Source organism: Plecotus auritus (assembly GCF_963455305.1).
Source record: "Plecotus auritus genome assembly, chromosome: 2".
NCBI lineage: Eukaryota > Metazoa > Chordata > Mammalia > Chiroptera > Vespertilionidae > Plecotus > Plecotus auritus.
Genome location: NC_137771.1, coordinates 224,814,779 through 224,830,589, shown reverse-complemented (window position 1 = coordinate 224,830,589; position 15,811 = coordinate 224,814,779). Strand labels below are relative to the sequence as shown.

The 15,811-nt window shown below is 51.0% G+C and overlaps 1 protein-coding gene across 3 annotated transcripts in view; it reads right to left on the bottom strand.

Moving 5' to 3' along the window:
- Positions 1 to 15,135, bottom strand: part of ERG (ETS transcription factor ERG) — a 96,978-nt gene extending 81,843 nt beyond the window's left edge. For 2 of the 3 annotated variants that reach the window (XM_080651853.1, XM_080651854.1), the window contains exon 1: positions 14,994 to 15,135. In XM_080651853.1, the coding sequence (XP_080507979.1) occupies positions 14,994 to 15,011 (18 nt within the window). In that variant the 5' untranslated portion in view covers positions 15,012 to 15,135. The remainder of the gene's footprint in view (positions 1 to 14,993) is intronic. The other variant, XM_080651855.1, reaches the window with a different exon arrangement.
- Between the last annotated feature and the right edge of the window lie 676 nt (positions 15,136 to 15,811).

Sequence of the window (15,811 nt, the reverse complement as noted above, 5' to 3'; positions counted from 1 at the left end):
AAGTCCACGGAGGCTAGTCGCTAGGGAGAGGAAGCCAGGTGTTGCTACGTGATGTCATTCACAGCAACTATTTATGGAGACGCACTCTGCATGCCCCACGCTGTGCTGGGCGCTGGAGAAACAGCGATGAGGCCGATTCTGAAGTTATTCGATTGAAAAATAGTTCATAAAAAATCTTCTCACCAGATGAAAGAATACTTCCAGTTTTCTGAAAGACCTCATTTTCTTTGGCTTATACACGGGGTGTCCCCCAAAAAGGAATACACACTTTAATAGCTGATAGTCCCATTTTTAAAATGAAATAAACATAAATGCTGCCTTCATGATAGTTTGACCAGTAAAGCTTGTTACGTTAAGTAATATGTTTGCTAAACTCAAAATTTCAGTAGGGAATTCCATTTTATTATCTGACTTAGTGAAATTGATTGTTAATGGCTATTAAAGTTAATCATTATCATAAAGCAGATTATCTTGCACTTGAATACAAACAACTTAGCTATTTATGAAGATGCTCTAGCACCTCATTTCTACTGCAGATGTCACGTAGACAAGAATGACAGTGCACCCGACCAGCGTGGCTCAGTGGTTGAGCTTCGACCCATGAACCATGAGGTCATGGTTCCATTCCTGGTCAGGGCACGTGCCTAGGTTGTAGGCTTGGTCCCCAGTAGGGGGCGTGCAGGAGACAGCAGATCAATGATTCTCTCTCATCATTGTTTCTATCTCTCCCTCTCCCTCTCCCTTCCTCTCTGAAATCAATAAAGGCACATTTAAAAAAAAAAATAAGAGTGACAGCGCTGGAGGAGCTGCCTGGGTTATAGTGAACACAGAAACCCTCGGTGGAGAACACGCCGATACAAGCAGATGTGCCCCAGCGATTAAGTCACAGCTTCACTGAAATCTCTAAGGAGGGACTACAGTCAAAGAAGAAAAGCCGACAGCGCCCATCAGAGTCCATTAAATACAGCCTGTCACGGCGGAGGGGTGTGCAGCGCTTGAACATTTAGATAACCCAGTGCAGGCCTGGCTGTGTGAACAGTGGGAGGTGTCGCCACTCAGTAAAAGCCAAACGCCTGCCTGGTGTTGGCCTCATGCAGACAAGTGTCAAGTAACACAATGCAGGCCCCGAGGACCGTGTGTCTGCCTGTAGGTGTCAGAAGCATCCCCAACGATGGCCCAGCAGAGCCAGTTCCATTCCGGGCAGCCGCCCCATCACCCCACCTTCCTAAACACAGGCAGGCTCTCCAGGTCACACAGGCACTGTGTCTCACACAGGCACTCAAATCACGCAGACGCTGGGCCAAGACACATAGTAATTCTCTCCTGACCAAGAAGCACCACTTCACCCAGCCGGCGTGGCTCAGTGGTTGAGCGGCGATCTATGAACCAGGAGGTCACGGTTCGATTCCCTGTCAGGGCACATACCGGGTTTGTGGGCTCCATCCCCAGTGTGGGGCATGCAGGAGGCAGCCAATCAGTGATCTCACTCATCATTGATGTTTCTCTCTCTCTCTCTCTCTCCCTCTCCCTTCCTCTCTGAAAGCAATTTTAAAAAACATTTAAAAAAGCAGCAGCAGCAACACAACTTCCCCCCCATCTCCTAGAGGCGATTTACAGGATGCTTTGCATGTCAGCAGTCAGCAACTGCTCGTGGATTAAATGAATGCAGTCTCTATGACATGGGATCAGGTCCCACCTCACTAATGAATGCGCTCACTCATGCACTTATCACCAGGCAGATGTCCATTCACTACGGAGTATTTATCGACCAGACACCGACGGCTTCTTACAGGCATGGTCGGCCCAGACACAAGATGACAAGACGTATAACTCAAGGTGGGGAGTGCTGAACTGGAACTCCCAGAGTTGCAAGCGTCTCTGGTGGTCAGTAAGGTCCATCATTCGAAAGGATGACCATTAACTGGCAATGTGACCGCTCAGTACATGCCTGCCCCCCTCCTTCTCTGCCGAAGGTTCCAGCGCTAGCTGTCAGTTCTAAATAGCAGTGGACGCCTTCCTTCCACCCCAGGGCCACTCCAGAGACCAGCTGTCACTCGCATTGAAGAGCCTGTCTGTTCGCTGGCCAGGGAGGAGGCTCAGGAAGAGACCGGGAACACCTCCGGGCCTCCAGTGTGGCTTTTCCTTGCAGCCTCACACCATCGGTCTCTTGAGCTCGGGAAAAGGCGGCCGAGGTCAGCTGCTGGGAGTTGGGTCGACCTGTTGCCTGAACCAGTAAACGGGCTCGTGATTGGGACTCTACTGTGTTTCCTCTACTGTCCTCCAAGGAATAGCATGAGATAGAAACAAATAGCATAGCAGGCGTCCTCAAACTACGGCCCGCGGGCCACATGCGGCCCGCCGAGGACATTGATCCGGCCCGCCGGGTGCCGCTGCCTGTCCTGCTTAGCAGCCGACTTGTCCCGGGCCCTCAGTGCGCATCGGAATTTGTTCATAGTTTTTTTTTTTAACTCTAGTCCGGCCCTCCAACGGTCTGAGGGACAGTGACCTGGCCCCCTGTTTAAAAAGTTTGAGGACCCCTGGCATAGAGGGAAGTGCATCATCTCTTCAGAAGCTATCAATACCCAAAGGGTATTGGAGGAGTCCCTTCAAAAGGCAAACATTGGAAACAAATACAGTCATGAGTGGGTTACACCAGAAAAAGCAAGTAAGATAGGAGAGTGAATTAAATACTAGGATGAGACCAGGATAAGTGGCCCAGAAGAGCCCCTAACAGGGAACACTCTTTGCACACTAACGCACACGGCTGTTCAAAGCACGCACGTGTACTGAGCGGTTTTATCCCCGCACCGCCGCCAGGAAGTGGGTGTTGTCATCATTATGGAGTCGGTTCTCCAGATGAGGAAACTGAGGCTCGGGAAAGTGAAGTCAGCTCGCCAGGGCAGTGGGGCAGGCCTGCCCCCAGCACTCACATTCTGCTCCATAAGAAGGGCCCTTTGGAAGAGATACGGGGCCTTAATCGCTAAAGGAGAACGTACCCAGTGCAACCCTGACTCCTCTTTTCGTCACTGTCCTATAAGAAGGGGAGTGAGTGGAAAAGAGCTACCAACTATGAGTCTGGTTTCTCATATTTTATTATTCTTTTTAAAAAAAAAATACGTCTGTGTGCATGGGAAAAAAAAACACACCCTAAATCCAAAAGAATGAAGTTTTAAAAGACTCTTGATGGTGTAATACCAATTACTTTAATTTCTTTTTCTAAATGTTTGTTTCCTAATCTCCCCCCAAAATTGTTTTGAAATGGGGGGAAAGAACACGGTTTGATTTTGTTGTTGTTTGAACAATATGTTATTCAATGGATAGGTCGGACCTGTATTCCCACCGGGCTAAAGAAAACAAAACATACAACCCCTCTCCCCCCCAATCCTTAGGCAGACAGAGGTGATTTCCAGGGAGAATGCCAACGGGGTGCCATTCCATCTGGCGTCCAAGAGGAGGGTCTTGGCTGGACAGTCCTGCACCAGCATCCCACAGCCGAGATCCGGGCGCTGGGACCAACGAGGACTCTGGAGGTCCGAGTAGTCACTGTGCAAAGCATGCTGGGAGATTCAGGGATGCCTCCCAGAGTCCCCTAAAAGCTAACAACGCTGTACCCTAGAGGTATCCGGGGAGCAAACACAGAGAGGCAAGCAGTCTTCCTCAAACGGAAGGATCCTGAGACTTTACAGGGAGCTAAAGTATATAAACAAGTGAATCCTCCCCAGAGAACGTCTCTTTGGGTAAGTTCACCATCGGTTCAACCAAAATATGTGTATTGAGTGTGGAGACAAGTCACTGGTGTGTATTCATGGGCTAGCACCTTCAAACATGACTACATGGAACCACGTCTGGCAGCTTCTCAGGGTCAGACACACCTGCCTCCCCACCCGTCCGTCAGCCACACCCATGGGCGAGGTGCGGAATGAAGAATCTCTCTGGGCCAGTCCCTTGGTCCAGGGCGAGGCAAAGCTTACAGGCCCTTTGTCATCAAAGGAGGTGTTTCATCAAGACGACGCCAACAGAGAGCGGCTGCTGGGCTTGCTGACGATTCCGTGGGCCATCTGGAGCCGTGGGCTTCCTTGCTTGGAGAGGTAAACATCATTCGCTGGCGTCCGGCCAGCGCTTCAGTTGTGTGGCTTTCAGGTGCTATTTATTTTATTTAGTTTATTGTTCAGGGTTACTGTTTATTGACTTGATATGTTTTTCCCTGCACAGGGGCCAGTCGGAAGGCCATATCCTGTGGATGGATAATTGATGATTCCCTATTGTTCGGTGTTTGTGTGTTACGGTTTTATCTGCTTTGGTTCAAAGGACCTAAACAATGCCTCCGCTGGAATTTAATAACTAGTGTAAAATCAGCCCCGGGGAACAATCTGTGCCCTGAGATTGTTGTACCCAAATCTGGTGATCTCGGCTCAACTCAGGAAAGCAAAATCTCAAACGACTGTTACCCGGAGGAACCACCGAGACAACCTTCAACCCAATCTCAAAGCAGCTTATTTCCCAACGAAGACAGAAGCAGACGCATGCATCTCTCTACATGATAAAAAGGCGACCGAGATGCCTATGGGGCACAGACCTTAGCACAGACCGGTCTGGTCCGGTTACAGTCCTCGCCGTAAAAACCAGCACGCGGACCAGCCCAGGGTGAGAAGGAGGGGCTGAAGCCATTACTTGAGAAACATTCTCACCTCCTCCAAGACAAGCATCCTGCCCGAACATCTGTTGCTATTCCCCTTGGAGAGGAGATCGTGAGGCCCCCCCCTGCGCGCGCTCTCTCTCTCGCAGAGGAAGCATCCGCGGGGAGCCCTTCCAGCCCTGAGGGCCTCTGGGGGGCTGGCTATGGGCGGAGGAAGTGAGCGCAGGAAGTATCTGTCTACAGACCCTTTATCCTCAAGGTAATTGCTACAGCAGCATTTTACTGTTTACCAGAGCAGTAAACACAGGGGCTAAAAAAAGATGTTTTCCATCTCCGAGGACAAGGCTGGAAAACACGCACGTGCGCTTTTTCATAAGCAGCTTCTTATCAGAGTTGTTTGCCATCTGACTGGGCTCCCAACGGTGAGCCGGTCACTGCCATCGGCCTTCTGGGTAGAACAGAAAGGGACCCTCTCAGAGGCCCAACAAACAGGGCGGCTTCCCTCCCGGGGACGCTATTCTAGCCAAGGCAACGGTGTTTCTCGACTGTGCCTGACCCAGGCTTGGCATCCACAGGCTTCGGCGTGACAGGGGTGGGGACCTTTTCTCCTGCCGAGGGCCACTGGGATATTTATAACGTCTTTCCGGGGCCATGCACCATTACCAACCTAAAAATGAGCCTGCTACATGTGGTCAAACATTCAATTAACTCCGCCCTCATGCTTCTGAGGGCCTTCTACGGCCCGCGGGCCGGGTGTTCCCCACCCCTGGGACAGGTAACGTCTGTGAGACTCTCCACGTTACCTCAACGTGGTGGAATGGATACTTAGGAAGTCAGAGAGCTCACAAGGTCACTTATATTTGACCTTGGACAATATTCTTATTTTACATGTGAACATCAGCGTGCTTCTGATTCTAGGAGTTCCCAGAGACGAAGCTGAGAGCTCAAACACGAGTCGAGGTGGAGCTATTGCTTCTGATGCTGTGCCCTCACCCAGGCAGAGCCTCCTGCTCAGTCTCTTTCTTCCTTTGGTCCAGACCCCAGGTTTGCAGCCAAACTGTCCCCGACTTCCTGGGATGAGGGGCGTCACCCAGGATCGGTGAGAGGCAGAGGGAAGTGGACGAAAGCAGGTCTGAGCGGAACCCCTGAACCCTTGAGATGTTCTAGGAGCCCCTCATTCTCATGACTGTCTTTCACATTATAAAACTCTCCCCTTGGCCCGGCCGGTGTGGCTCAGTGGTTGAGCATCAACCTATGAACCAGGAGGTCATGGGGTTCGATTCCCGGTCAGGGCACATGCCCCAGTTGCAGGCTCGATCCCCAGTGTGAGGTGTGCAGGTGGCAGCCGATCAATGATTCTCTCTCCTCATTGATGTTTCTATCTCTCTCTCTCTCTCCCTTCTCTGAAATCAATAAAAATATATATTTTAAAAAATCTCCCCTTGGCTTATTAGCTATCTGCAAAGCAAGAGGAAAAGCAGGGAAGGGGTGTGAGAGTGCGAAGTGCGACGAGAAAGGGGGTGACAAAGGCTCGAAGGTCACCCCTGGGCCCAGCGGAGCAGGGGCCAAGGCTCACCCAGCAGCAAGGTTTCCCAGCCCTGTCTCAAGTCATCTGAGCTGCTCAAGTGCTCGGAGCCACGGGCACTCGCTGTTCTGGAAGAGTCTTTATAAAGAGAAAAGAAAGTGTTCGTCAGAGGAAAACTGGCTTACCTAAAAAAAAAAAAAAATGTCGATTCACAAACTGTCGTAGAAATGGAAAGAAAAACAGAGCTTTTATGGATTTCCTGATTTTAGTCCTACAAGGAAAATGTATTTGAATGGAATGAATAACAAAATTAGCGAACAATGTATCCAACTCCATTCATCTCGCCACAAGCCCTCGGAGCAGAAACTTAGTGTTGTTACAGAGGGAAAGGCCCAGGTATCCTGAGCGGAGACTGGGCAAGGGTGAAAGGTCAGGAAGCCCCTGTCCCTGATTCCCAGGAAGGAGCAGGGCCAGGAGGGGCGAGTTCACCTGCCGAGGTCGCACAGCATCGGAGGGACGCGGCAGCCACCCGCTCCCTCGCCACGTCCCCCCACCGGCCTCTGCCTCTCGCCTCCCTTTCCGTGGGAGCAAGATAAGACCCACCCCTTCCCCGCAGAGGCTATTTTAAGGAAGCCCTGGAGAAACAGCACCCCGGGGCCTCCCTGGGCGGGAGACAGACATGGGCTGTGCTTGCTCCCTCCACCCTTCACACTTCTGACGCCCTGGGCACATCGGGTCACACCTACGAGCAACACAGATCCAAAGAGGACTTCGCAATATAAAACCACATACACTTTTTTTTTTTTTTCTCCTAAACTTGGAGCAACATCTTGGGAAATCTACCTCAAATTGAGACACAAACTAATCGTGTTGACACTCTCTGGGGTGTTGTTTCAACAGCTCCTCTTCCTCTAAGGTGAGCACGGACCAGTCCCCTGCGCACAGAGCTCACCTTGACAATGACACTCGGGCAGACCCACCGGCTCGGCCCATGCTTTGAATGCGTGGCCGCGGGGAGTGGGGGGGGGGGGGGAATATGTGTGGGGGTTGAGGGAGAAATTCTCTCTCCAGGGCTGGCTTTGCCCATAATTGTGCAATGCCCCCCAAAAATTCATTTGCTACACTACAATATGGAAAGAAAGATGGTAAATCCTCAAGGAAGAATGCCTGGAGGGCGGCTGTGTCCGATTCAGAGCAAGTTCTAAAGGTCCTTCCTTTTATTCTCCACAATGTGACAGGCGCGGTCTTGCAGCAGCCCTGATGGACATGTTCCGACTGGACTGTGATGTGGCTTTAAAAATAAATGACGCTGCTGGGCCTTGGCCCTTCTTTTCTAGATGTCCCTGCCCTTATCTGTGGGCAGCAGCGGACCCCCCCCCCCCCAAATAATTCCATTACCACCCCGAAAGTTGGGTGACACCGGATGGAAAACTCGGAGCTGCACTTTCAGTCCCAAGACGAGAGCAAGGAAGTTGACACTTGGGACGAGGAAACGCCAATCAGCAGCTGGTCCGGAACCTAGAGCCACTGCCCCTTGGCAACTGCCCCTTGGCAACTGCCTAATAGGGGAAGAACCTGGTCCCCAGGCAAACGCAGCGTCTGGCGCAGGGTTTGGGGCCTGAGGCTTCTGGCCCCTTTGCTGGATTAACCACCGAAAGTGTAATAATGGTTGCCTGGGTGTGTTGTTGTTCACACAAAAGCAGTAACATAAATCAGCCAGTTCTAATCATTTTCATTATTCAGTGAACTGCATCGCTATATCATTGAATACATCTTTTTTTTTTTTTTTTTCCTGCACCGCAGTTTAATAATTGAGGCTAGGGCAACGAGCAGGAAAAGGAGATGATCTGATGATAAACTGAGGGGAAACGAAGAGATTTGTGTGACTTGAGCAACAGTCTCAGCCGCTTTGATCCTCTGCCTTTACTGGTACAAACGCAGGGGCATCCAGGGTGTGCGAGGGGCACCTGAGACAGTGGGAGCGCCCAGCACGGCGAGGCTGGGAACCAGCGGCTCTGAGGAGGACGCTCAGTGCGGTTATCAACCCCAGATACAACCGCTGCCTTTAAAACTGTTTCTCTGTGCTCTCTGAAACACCAACCTAATTCTATTTACTTCTTACTTACCTAGGAGAACTCTCTCTAAAGCAATACGACGTCTATTGAAAAAGCCGCAAGAGCCGAAACCGGTTTGGCTCAGTGGATAGAGCGTCGGCCTGCGGACTGAAGGGTCCCAGGTTCGATTCTGGTCAAGGGCATGTACCTTGGTTGCAGGCACATCCCCAGTGGGAGGTGTGCAGGAGGCGGCTGATCGATGTTTCTCTCTCATCGATGTTTCTAGCTCTCTAGCCCTCTCCCTTCCTCTCTGTAAAATATCAATAAAATGTATTTAAAAAAATAAATAAAAAATAAAATAAAATAAAAATCCACAAGAATGGTTCTACCACTGTGTTTAGAACTTCAGAATGAGCTACTCTCTGAGGGAGAATGTCTTCATTTTTCTCTTTGGGACTTCAAAGGATCTTCATTAAAATTTATTTTTTTTTCAGCAAATTTTCACTGAACCCCTACAGTTTGCCAGTCACTGTGGAGGACACCCAGGAGAGGAGAGTCTACATGGAGAGCGGGCTCAATGGCTGACATGGGTCTACGCGACGTTTTTGGAGACTGTCCACAAACGCAAGCTAAGCCGGGGGAATGTGCTGACAGGAAAGAAACGAAGCGGGAGAGAGTGGACAGAATGAGGAATGATCTTAAACTTCATACGACACGCCTCAGCCAAGTTCAATAGGGGAAATATGTGGGAAAGAAGTTTGATCAAACAAGGAATGAAAGGACGAATGAGAAAAAGATCCAGGGGTCACAGTGGCCACTCGCTCAAATAGGTTCACAGTCAAAAAAAATGTAACAAAGTACTATAATTAAGGAAATACAAATAAAAATGAGATTCCAGTCTTGCCGGTCAGAGTGGCCAAGATTCAAAGGGGAAAATATTCAGAGTTGTTATGCGTACAGAGAAACCAGCCTCATCTACGGCTGGAAGAGGTGGAAATTGGTGCAACCTTTCCAGAGAGGAAATAGGCCAATTTTATTTTAATTGGCAAATATTTAAATTTGGCGGAGACTTAAAACTTATGTATACCCATTGGTCCAATCGTTCCTTTCCTTAAGCCCCAGGACTAATAAAATGAATTTAAAAAAAATCAGACAGAGGCTGAGCTGCAATCCAGTTAGTGAAAAACTGAAAGCCATATTATTTCCTACAACAGGCTATCAGTTAAATACATTATAATGTTATTTTAAAAGGAATATAATTAAGCATAAAAAGCCCGCTTACCCTTACCAAATATTTTGAGTGACCTGGGACATGTTTGTGAGACAATGTTAACTGAGAAAAGCAAGGCAGGCAGACAGAAGGACAGAGGGAAGCACCCAGCAGGCAGACACACCAGATGTCAGTCATCTTCTCTGGTGGTTGGAATTAGGAGCAATGTGTATTGACTTTATCATGTTGTTGTTGTTTTTCATTTAAAAAACAATCAGCCCTGACCGGTTTGGCTCGGTGGACAGAGCGTCGGCCTGCGGACTGAAGGGTCCCAGGTTCGATTCCGGTCAAGGGCATGTACCTTGGTTGCGGGCACATCCCCAGTAGGGGGTGTGCAGGAGGCAGCTGATCGATGTTTCTCTCATCGATGTTTCTAGCTCTCTCTCCCTCTCCCTTCCTCTCTGTAAAAAATCAATAAAATAGATTTTAAAAAATAAAATGTTAAACAAAAAACCATCAAGTGCATTTTTCAACATTACCGAGAACACGAAGGACTGGTGGTACTCCTGTTCCTGCCCCCATCAGGACAGGCGGCATCGTGGGCTCCGTCTCCCTCAGCACAGAGCCCACCGCCGCCCACTGTGTGGGACCTGACCTGTCACATCCTTATTCAAGGACACCACAGGCTCCCTCCTCCTGACCTCCCCCGGCGGCGGCCTCCCAGGCCCGTGTGCCTGCCCTGACATGCAGAAGGGACCTGCTATTCTGCCTCCTCAAAAGCTTTAGACTAAAATGCGCGGGCTCTGGGTTCCACAGCTGAAGCAGGACAACGGGACAGCAGGACAACGGGACAGCAGGACAACGGGACAGCAGGACAACGAAACAGCTAAGAGTTCCGAGCCGGGCCAGGCCAGTGTGATCTCTTAGGAACAGACTGTCCTATGGCAGCTGCCATTTGTTGAGCGCCTGCTAGCGGCTCTCCAGGCTTCACTAGCACCAGCACAGGACAGGACAGCCTTTTAAATCCCATTTCACAGGTGAGGAAACTGAGGTCACACAGGTGAGGTCCCTTGCCCGGGGTCACGTGACTGTACGGATTCAAATGCAGGTGTGTCTGTGGCCACCGATTGTAAGCAAAGGGAACCGCTGCCCTCCATCCTGTCCTCACCAGAGGCGGGACGAGTCCCCTGTGGCAGGCGAGGCTCCCCTCGCTCTAGAGCAGCCATGGGCAAACTACGGCCCGCGGGCCGGATCCGGCTGTTCTATCCGGTTCTCTTGCTCTCCCCTCCGCTCCTTTACTTTGAATTTATATCAGTTCACACAAACACTCCATCCATGCTTTTGTTCCGGCCCTCCGGTCCAGTTTAAGAACCCATGGTGGCCCTCGAGTCAAAAAGTTTGCCCACCCCTGCTCTAGAGAGAAGACCCTGCCCAGCCGAGCACCGAGCACGCTACCAGCGCTGGGAGGGGCTGGAAATGTCACTGCCCGCCTCTCAGAGACCTTCCCCCAGGGCAGCTCGGACCCCAGCTGCCCCGCGGCCGGAGCCTGTATCCCCTCCGCATCGGCCGTCCAGTCAGTCCCTGGGGCCAGTGGGGTGCTCTGCTGCGGGCTGCGCTCCCTCGGAGGGAGCCGGTTCCGAGGATTTCCCGGAGGCATCGGTAAGGGCTGTTCCCTTAGTCACTCCATTTCTCTGTGCGTTTTTCCCGGAGACGTGAAAAGCATACATGTGAGTGTGTTTGTGAGGGTTTACTTTTAAATAAAGGTGTGTTTTGCCAAAAAAAAAAAAAAAAAAATTGTGAAATCATCACTTTAAAGAAAATGTAATTAAGAAATGCTTCGGCATTTCAGAAAATTCCCTGAGAGCCCGGCAGTCCCATATAAATGTACTTAATGGGAAAGAAGATCTGCAAATTCGGGGGCCCCATCCGCACTCCGGGCCACGGAGTCGGGCGCCCGGACGAGTGCGCACAGGGGCTCAGAAAGCAAACCGTGCCCCGCAGCCGCCGCACCACACGCTGCACCACACGCCGCACCACACACCGCACCACACGCCGCGAGCCACTCGAAATAACGGCCTGAACTTCCACTCTCAGGCTCCTCTGGGGGTATGGCACTCACAGAGCAGGACGGACGGCGGCATCTTACATGCCCCGTGCCTTCCACCATCACAGACCCCCCCCCCCCCGTCGCCCCCCACAAGGGATGAAACGGTTCTCATTCCACGTAACACCATACACACACCCAGAGCTATCAAACTCATCAAAACCCGAGGAGATGAACTTTCTTCCTAGAACCCTCGGCTTCTCAATGACTTCCTGTGCTCACACCTAACAGCCGGTACGTAGCGAGCGCCCGCTCCGTGCAAGGCATGAGATAGGGGAGAGGGGCTGCCCGTGTGTAAATGGACACGGCAGGTGGCCACCAAACCCGGCAACCTCCGTTAAATCAGAGAAAGTGACTCATCTAAACAACCGATTGGAAACAGTAATATCTGCTTCCTCATCGAGCCTCGGCGGTAACTTTCCATATCCTGTGGGATCCTGCCTGCTGTGTGCTGGGCTGGCTCGCTCCTCCTCCTGCAACGCCAGGTCGCTGGGATAAAGGAAAATCCCCACATTCTGCCCCCCCCCTTTTTTTTAAAGACTCGAGACCATTCAACTCTAGAAGCAGGGGCTGTTACTGGGGCTCCTGGACCACCCAAGGGGTCCAGGGAGAGCAAGACTTTCACTAGATTTAGCGTCTCCTGTGCTACGCACGGCAGCGCTGCCTGCAGGTAAAAGCAGCATCTGAGAGGGGACCGTGGCTGCGACAGACGTCCCAAGTGGCTGCCGCTTAACAAGAGGATCGGGGACGTCTTGGGGGTGGATTAAAAATACCAACAGAAGCGCACATAGCGTCCCAGGGGTACCAGGCCCCGCTGTCTATAGGAGAACAGGGCGCGGTTTTGTGGGGCCGCGGGGGAAGGGGTGTTCAGCACTCCTCCTTACTGTCCCATGGCGCAGAACCAAAACTGATCCGTGAACTGCACGCGGGGACCTCACCCTCAGTGCTCATGTGCTTTATGAAAACTCGTAATCGGATCTCAAAAGCCAGGAACACTTAGAGATAAACGTGAGTGCCTGAAACCCCTTTACTTCTTCCCCTAAACAGTGTGTTCCCAATCCCAGACCAGCAGGGGAAGGTAAGGGCGAGGGTCACAAAGGCGGCATCAAAACGTTTAGCTTGTCATCACGCCTCACGGGGGCCTTAGAGCAGCCGTGGGCAAACTATGGCCCGCGGGCCGGATCCGGCTGTTCTATCCGGTTCTCTTGCTCTCCCCTCCGCTCCTTTACTTTGAATTTATATTAGTTCACACAAACATTCCATCCATGCTTTTGTTCCGGCCCTCCGGTCCAGTTTAAGAACCCATTGTGGCCCTCGAGTCAAAAAGTTTGCCCACCCCTGCCTTAGAGTCACGCCGAAAAGCAAGCCCCCCTCACCAAGGCAGTGCCTCCGGCAATAATGGACCAACTGGCTTATTTACTGGGAGAACAGAGCACGCAGTGCGCCTGGGCCTGGCACCGCCTGTAGGGAAGGCCGCGTCCTAGGCCCGTGGACAGCCTCAGCCTGCCCTACGCCGACGTGAGCTTTGCCCTCACATAACAAAAGCTGCGGTCCGCGGCTGATCCTATAAACACGTCGGTAAAACCATCTCCTGACTCTCCCCAGGAAGGCAAACAGAAACCTATCTTAGAGGAAGTTGCCTATAAAGAGGGGCCATTCTGTTTTAACGGATTAAAAGGAATTCACTTGACGTCATTTGAAAATTCCGCCTGAGACGTAGACAATCCGCAGATAATGCAGTGCCATAAGACGGGACAGCCAGCGGGGTACCCCAGACAAGTGGCAGCGCTGCCCCCAAAATGTACTCTGAGAGCCACAACACGCTCTGGCTCCAAGAACAGCCTCCCATCTTCAGAAGGTAACGCTGGTGTGTGTTGCGAACGCACCCACCTTCTGAAGGATGGTCTGTTACTTTCATGGCCTTTTTTGAAACACACAAACACACATAAAATCGCACTCCAGCTAGTCAAGGTTGACCAAGAATATCCGATGTAACTGCTGTGCCGTAGGGACTTCCTTAAGGGCGAGAATAAAATGAAGAGGGTAGCACGCTGGCTTATAAAATAAAGTAATTTCTACTCATATAGCTGACATGGAGCACACACCACCCCCAACTCCACCACGGCGTTCTGTGAGGTACGTTTCAGCAGGCTGCAATCCCTGAGCCAGAAGAGGAAAGTCTCTAGAAGGCAAAAGTCTTTGATGCCTGAGGATGTGGCTGTATCACTGAACACAGGTGGAGAAATAAAACCAGCCTGGAGAACTGAAAACTGCACAGAGCTTCTGAAACGCAGCTCATACGGGAGGTGTTCATCGAATCCCCTACTACACGCATTTCAAATGACAAAAAGCCCCAAGCCAGGCGGATTTTTGAAAATGCCTTGGCTCAATTCTGGGCAAACTTTGGTTTTCACGAGCTTTCAAATGAACTAAAACCGGTGATGAAAACACACCCGAATGCTTCTCGCCTCTGTGCCACCGAACGAAAGGCACGCAGCTACCAAAAACTGTCTTTTTCCTCCTTTCGGGAGACTTTCCTCATTCTACGAACGTCACCCGGGCACGGTGGCCGGGGACATTTTTTTAACAGACTGGCACTCCACAGACTCCATGCTGCTGACTTGCACTAACAGTGACATGGGTTTCACTTCCAGGAACGAGGCCGCAATTAGGTTCCCACCGATACCGAGTCACGTCCACCTTAATCTCTGTACACGAGACACTGGACACATTTGCAAGAAAAACACACCGGACCTCACAGCCCCCAGCACGGAGCCCCCAGCCATGCCTCTCCAACCCCCCACAAAGCAAACAACGCTGAGAAGGAAGTGTACTCACAGTGCACAGAAAAGCAGGCATTTTATTAAAGACGGACACATGACGGAGCAAACCCAGTGACCACCGTTTGAGTTCTGAGAACACTCTGTTCTCAGCACGAAGGATCCAAAAAGCAAGTCAACGTTTGCATGTCCGTCCCATGACCAGCAGCTGCTGGCCGGGTACCTCTTCTCTTCCACCGGGCCTGGAGGGTAACCCTGACGCTCAGGAGCCACCCCAGAGCATCCGAAAACTCCGCATCCACAAGCCCATCCTTGTCTCGGACCCTGCCCTCCAACCGCTCCACGTCCATCGCCGCCCGGCCGAGCCGCGTCCGGACCGTTAGGGACAGCGAGAGAGCAGGAAAATGCAGACGCGCTCCGAAAAGCCCTCTCCAAAGTCCTCCACGGCACGCCACCGTGAATTTAGGAACCCCATTTTTTTCTGAGTTTGAAGTTTTTAAGCCTTGCGGATGGTTGGAGTAGGAAAAAGGAAATTTACTAGGCAGTGCAAAGGAAATCTTGTTGTCCTCTATTGTGGCAGTGGGGGTGTTGCCCAATCCTCACTTATCTGCCTTGATAAAGGAAACCAGAGAAAAGAGTAAGAAGCACAAGATTTTGGTCAAACGAAAGGTACCCTCTCCTTACCTTAATAGTGCTGGCCATAATGCAATCACGTTTATTGATCGTTAATAAATGTTAATAATAATTATTGCTTCTCTCTGACCAGAAAGTAGTTTTGATGAGGTTGTTTAGAGCGGATGAGATTGTGCTAAGTCTGGGAAATGAAGTCAGCCAATGGCAGGAAGAGCTTTCTATTGGTCCTGGCCGCCCAACCCGAAGAAACAGGATATTTGGGAGTGGAGAGATAAGAGACCCCGAAAACAATGTTGTTTTTCTTGATGATATGCAGCCAGGAGTTTTTTTTTGTGTTTTTTTTTTTTTTAATTGAAAAAAAAGGCATCCATTGCCTGGGACTGGGATGGTCATAGCAGGTGTGACCCGGTGTGCCGGGGTGACACGCCGCGCCGAGGCAGGATGCAGATGTGGCGGGACTCCGCGTGGCTTCACACGGGCCGCCGGTGCTGGTGCCGGGCCTGCTCGGCCCCCGCCTCTGGAGCTGCCACTCCACTCGGACCCAGGGCTGGCGCCCGCCCTCTGCTCCTCCACCCGAACAGAAACTGCAGGTAGAACTCATTTCTGGGCGATGTTTCATGATGGCCCCTGGCTTGCAGGTTTTTAACTACCTTCATTTATTCCACATCTCGTGGGAGTGCCCAAAATCGTTTCTTTTTTTTTCCTGCAAACACACCATTTCTATTTGCTCCACCATAAACCCGCTGGAAACACCAAGGCTCTAGAATTAAAGGAAGCTAGAAAAATAAAGAGAAAAATAAACCTGTCAAATCCTTGCTCTCAAATATTTATTTAAAATCCAAATAACTACCCGGCTGGTGTGGCTCAGT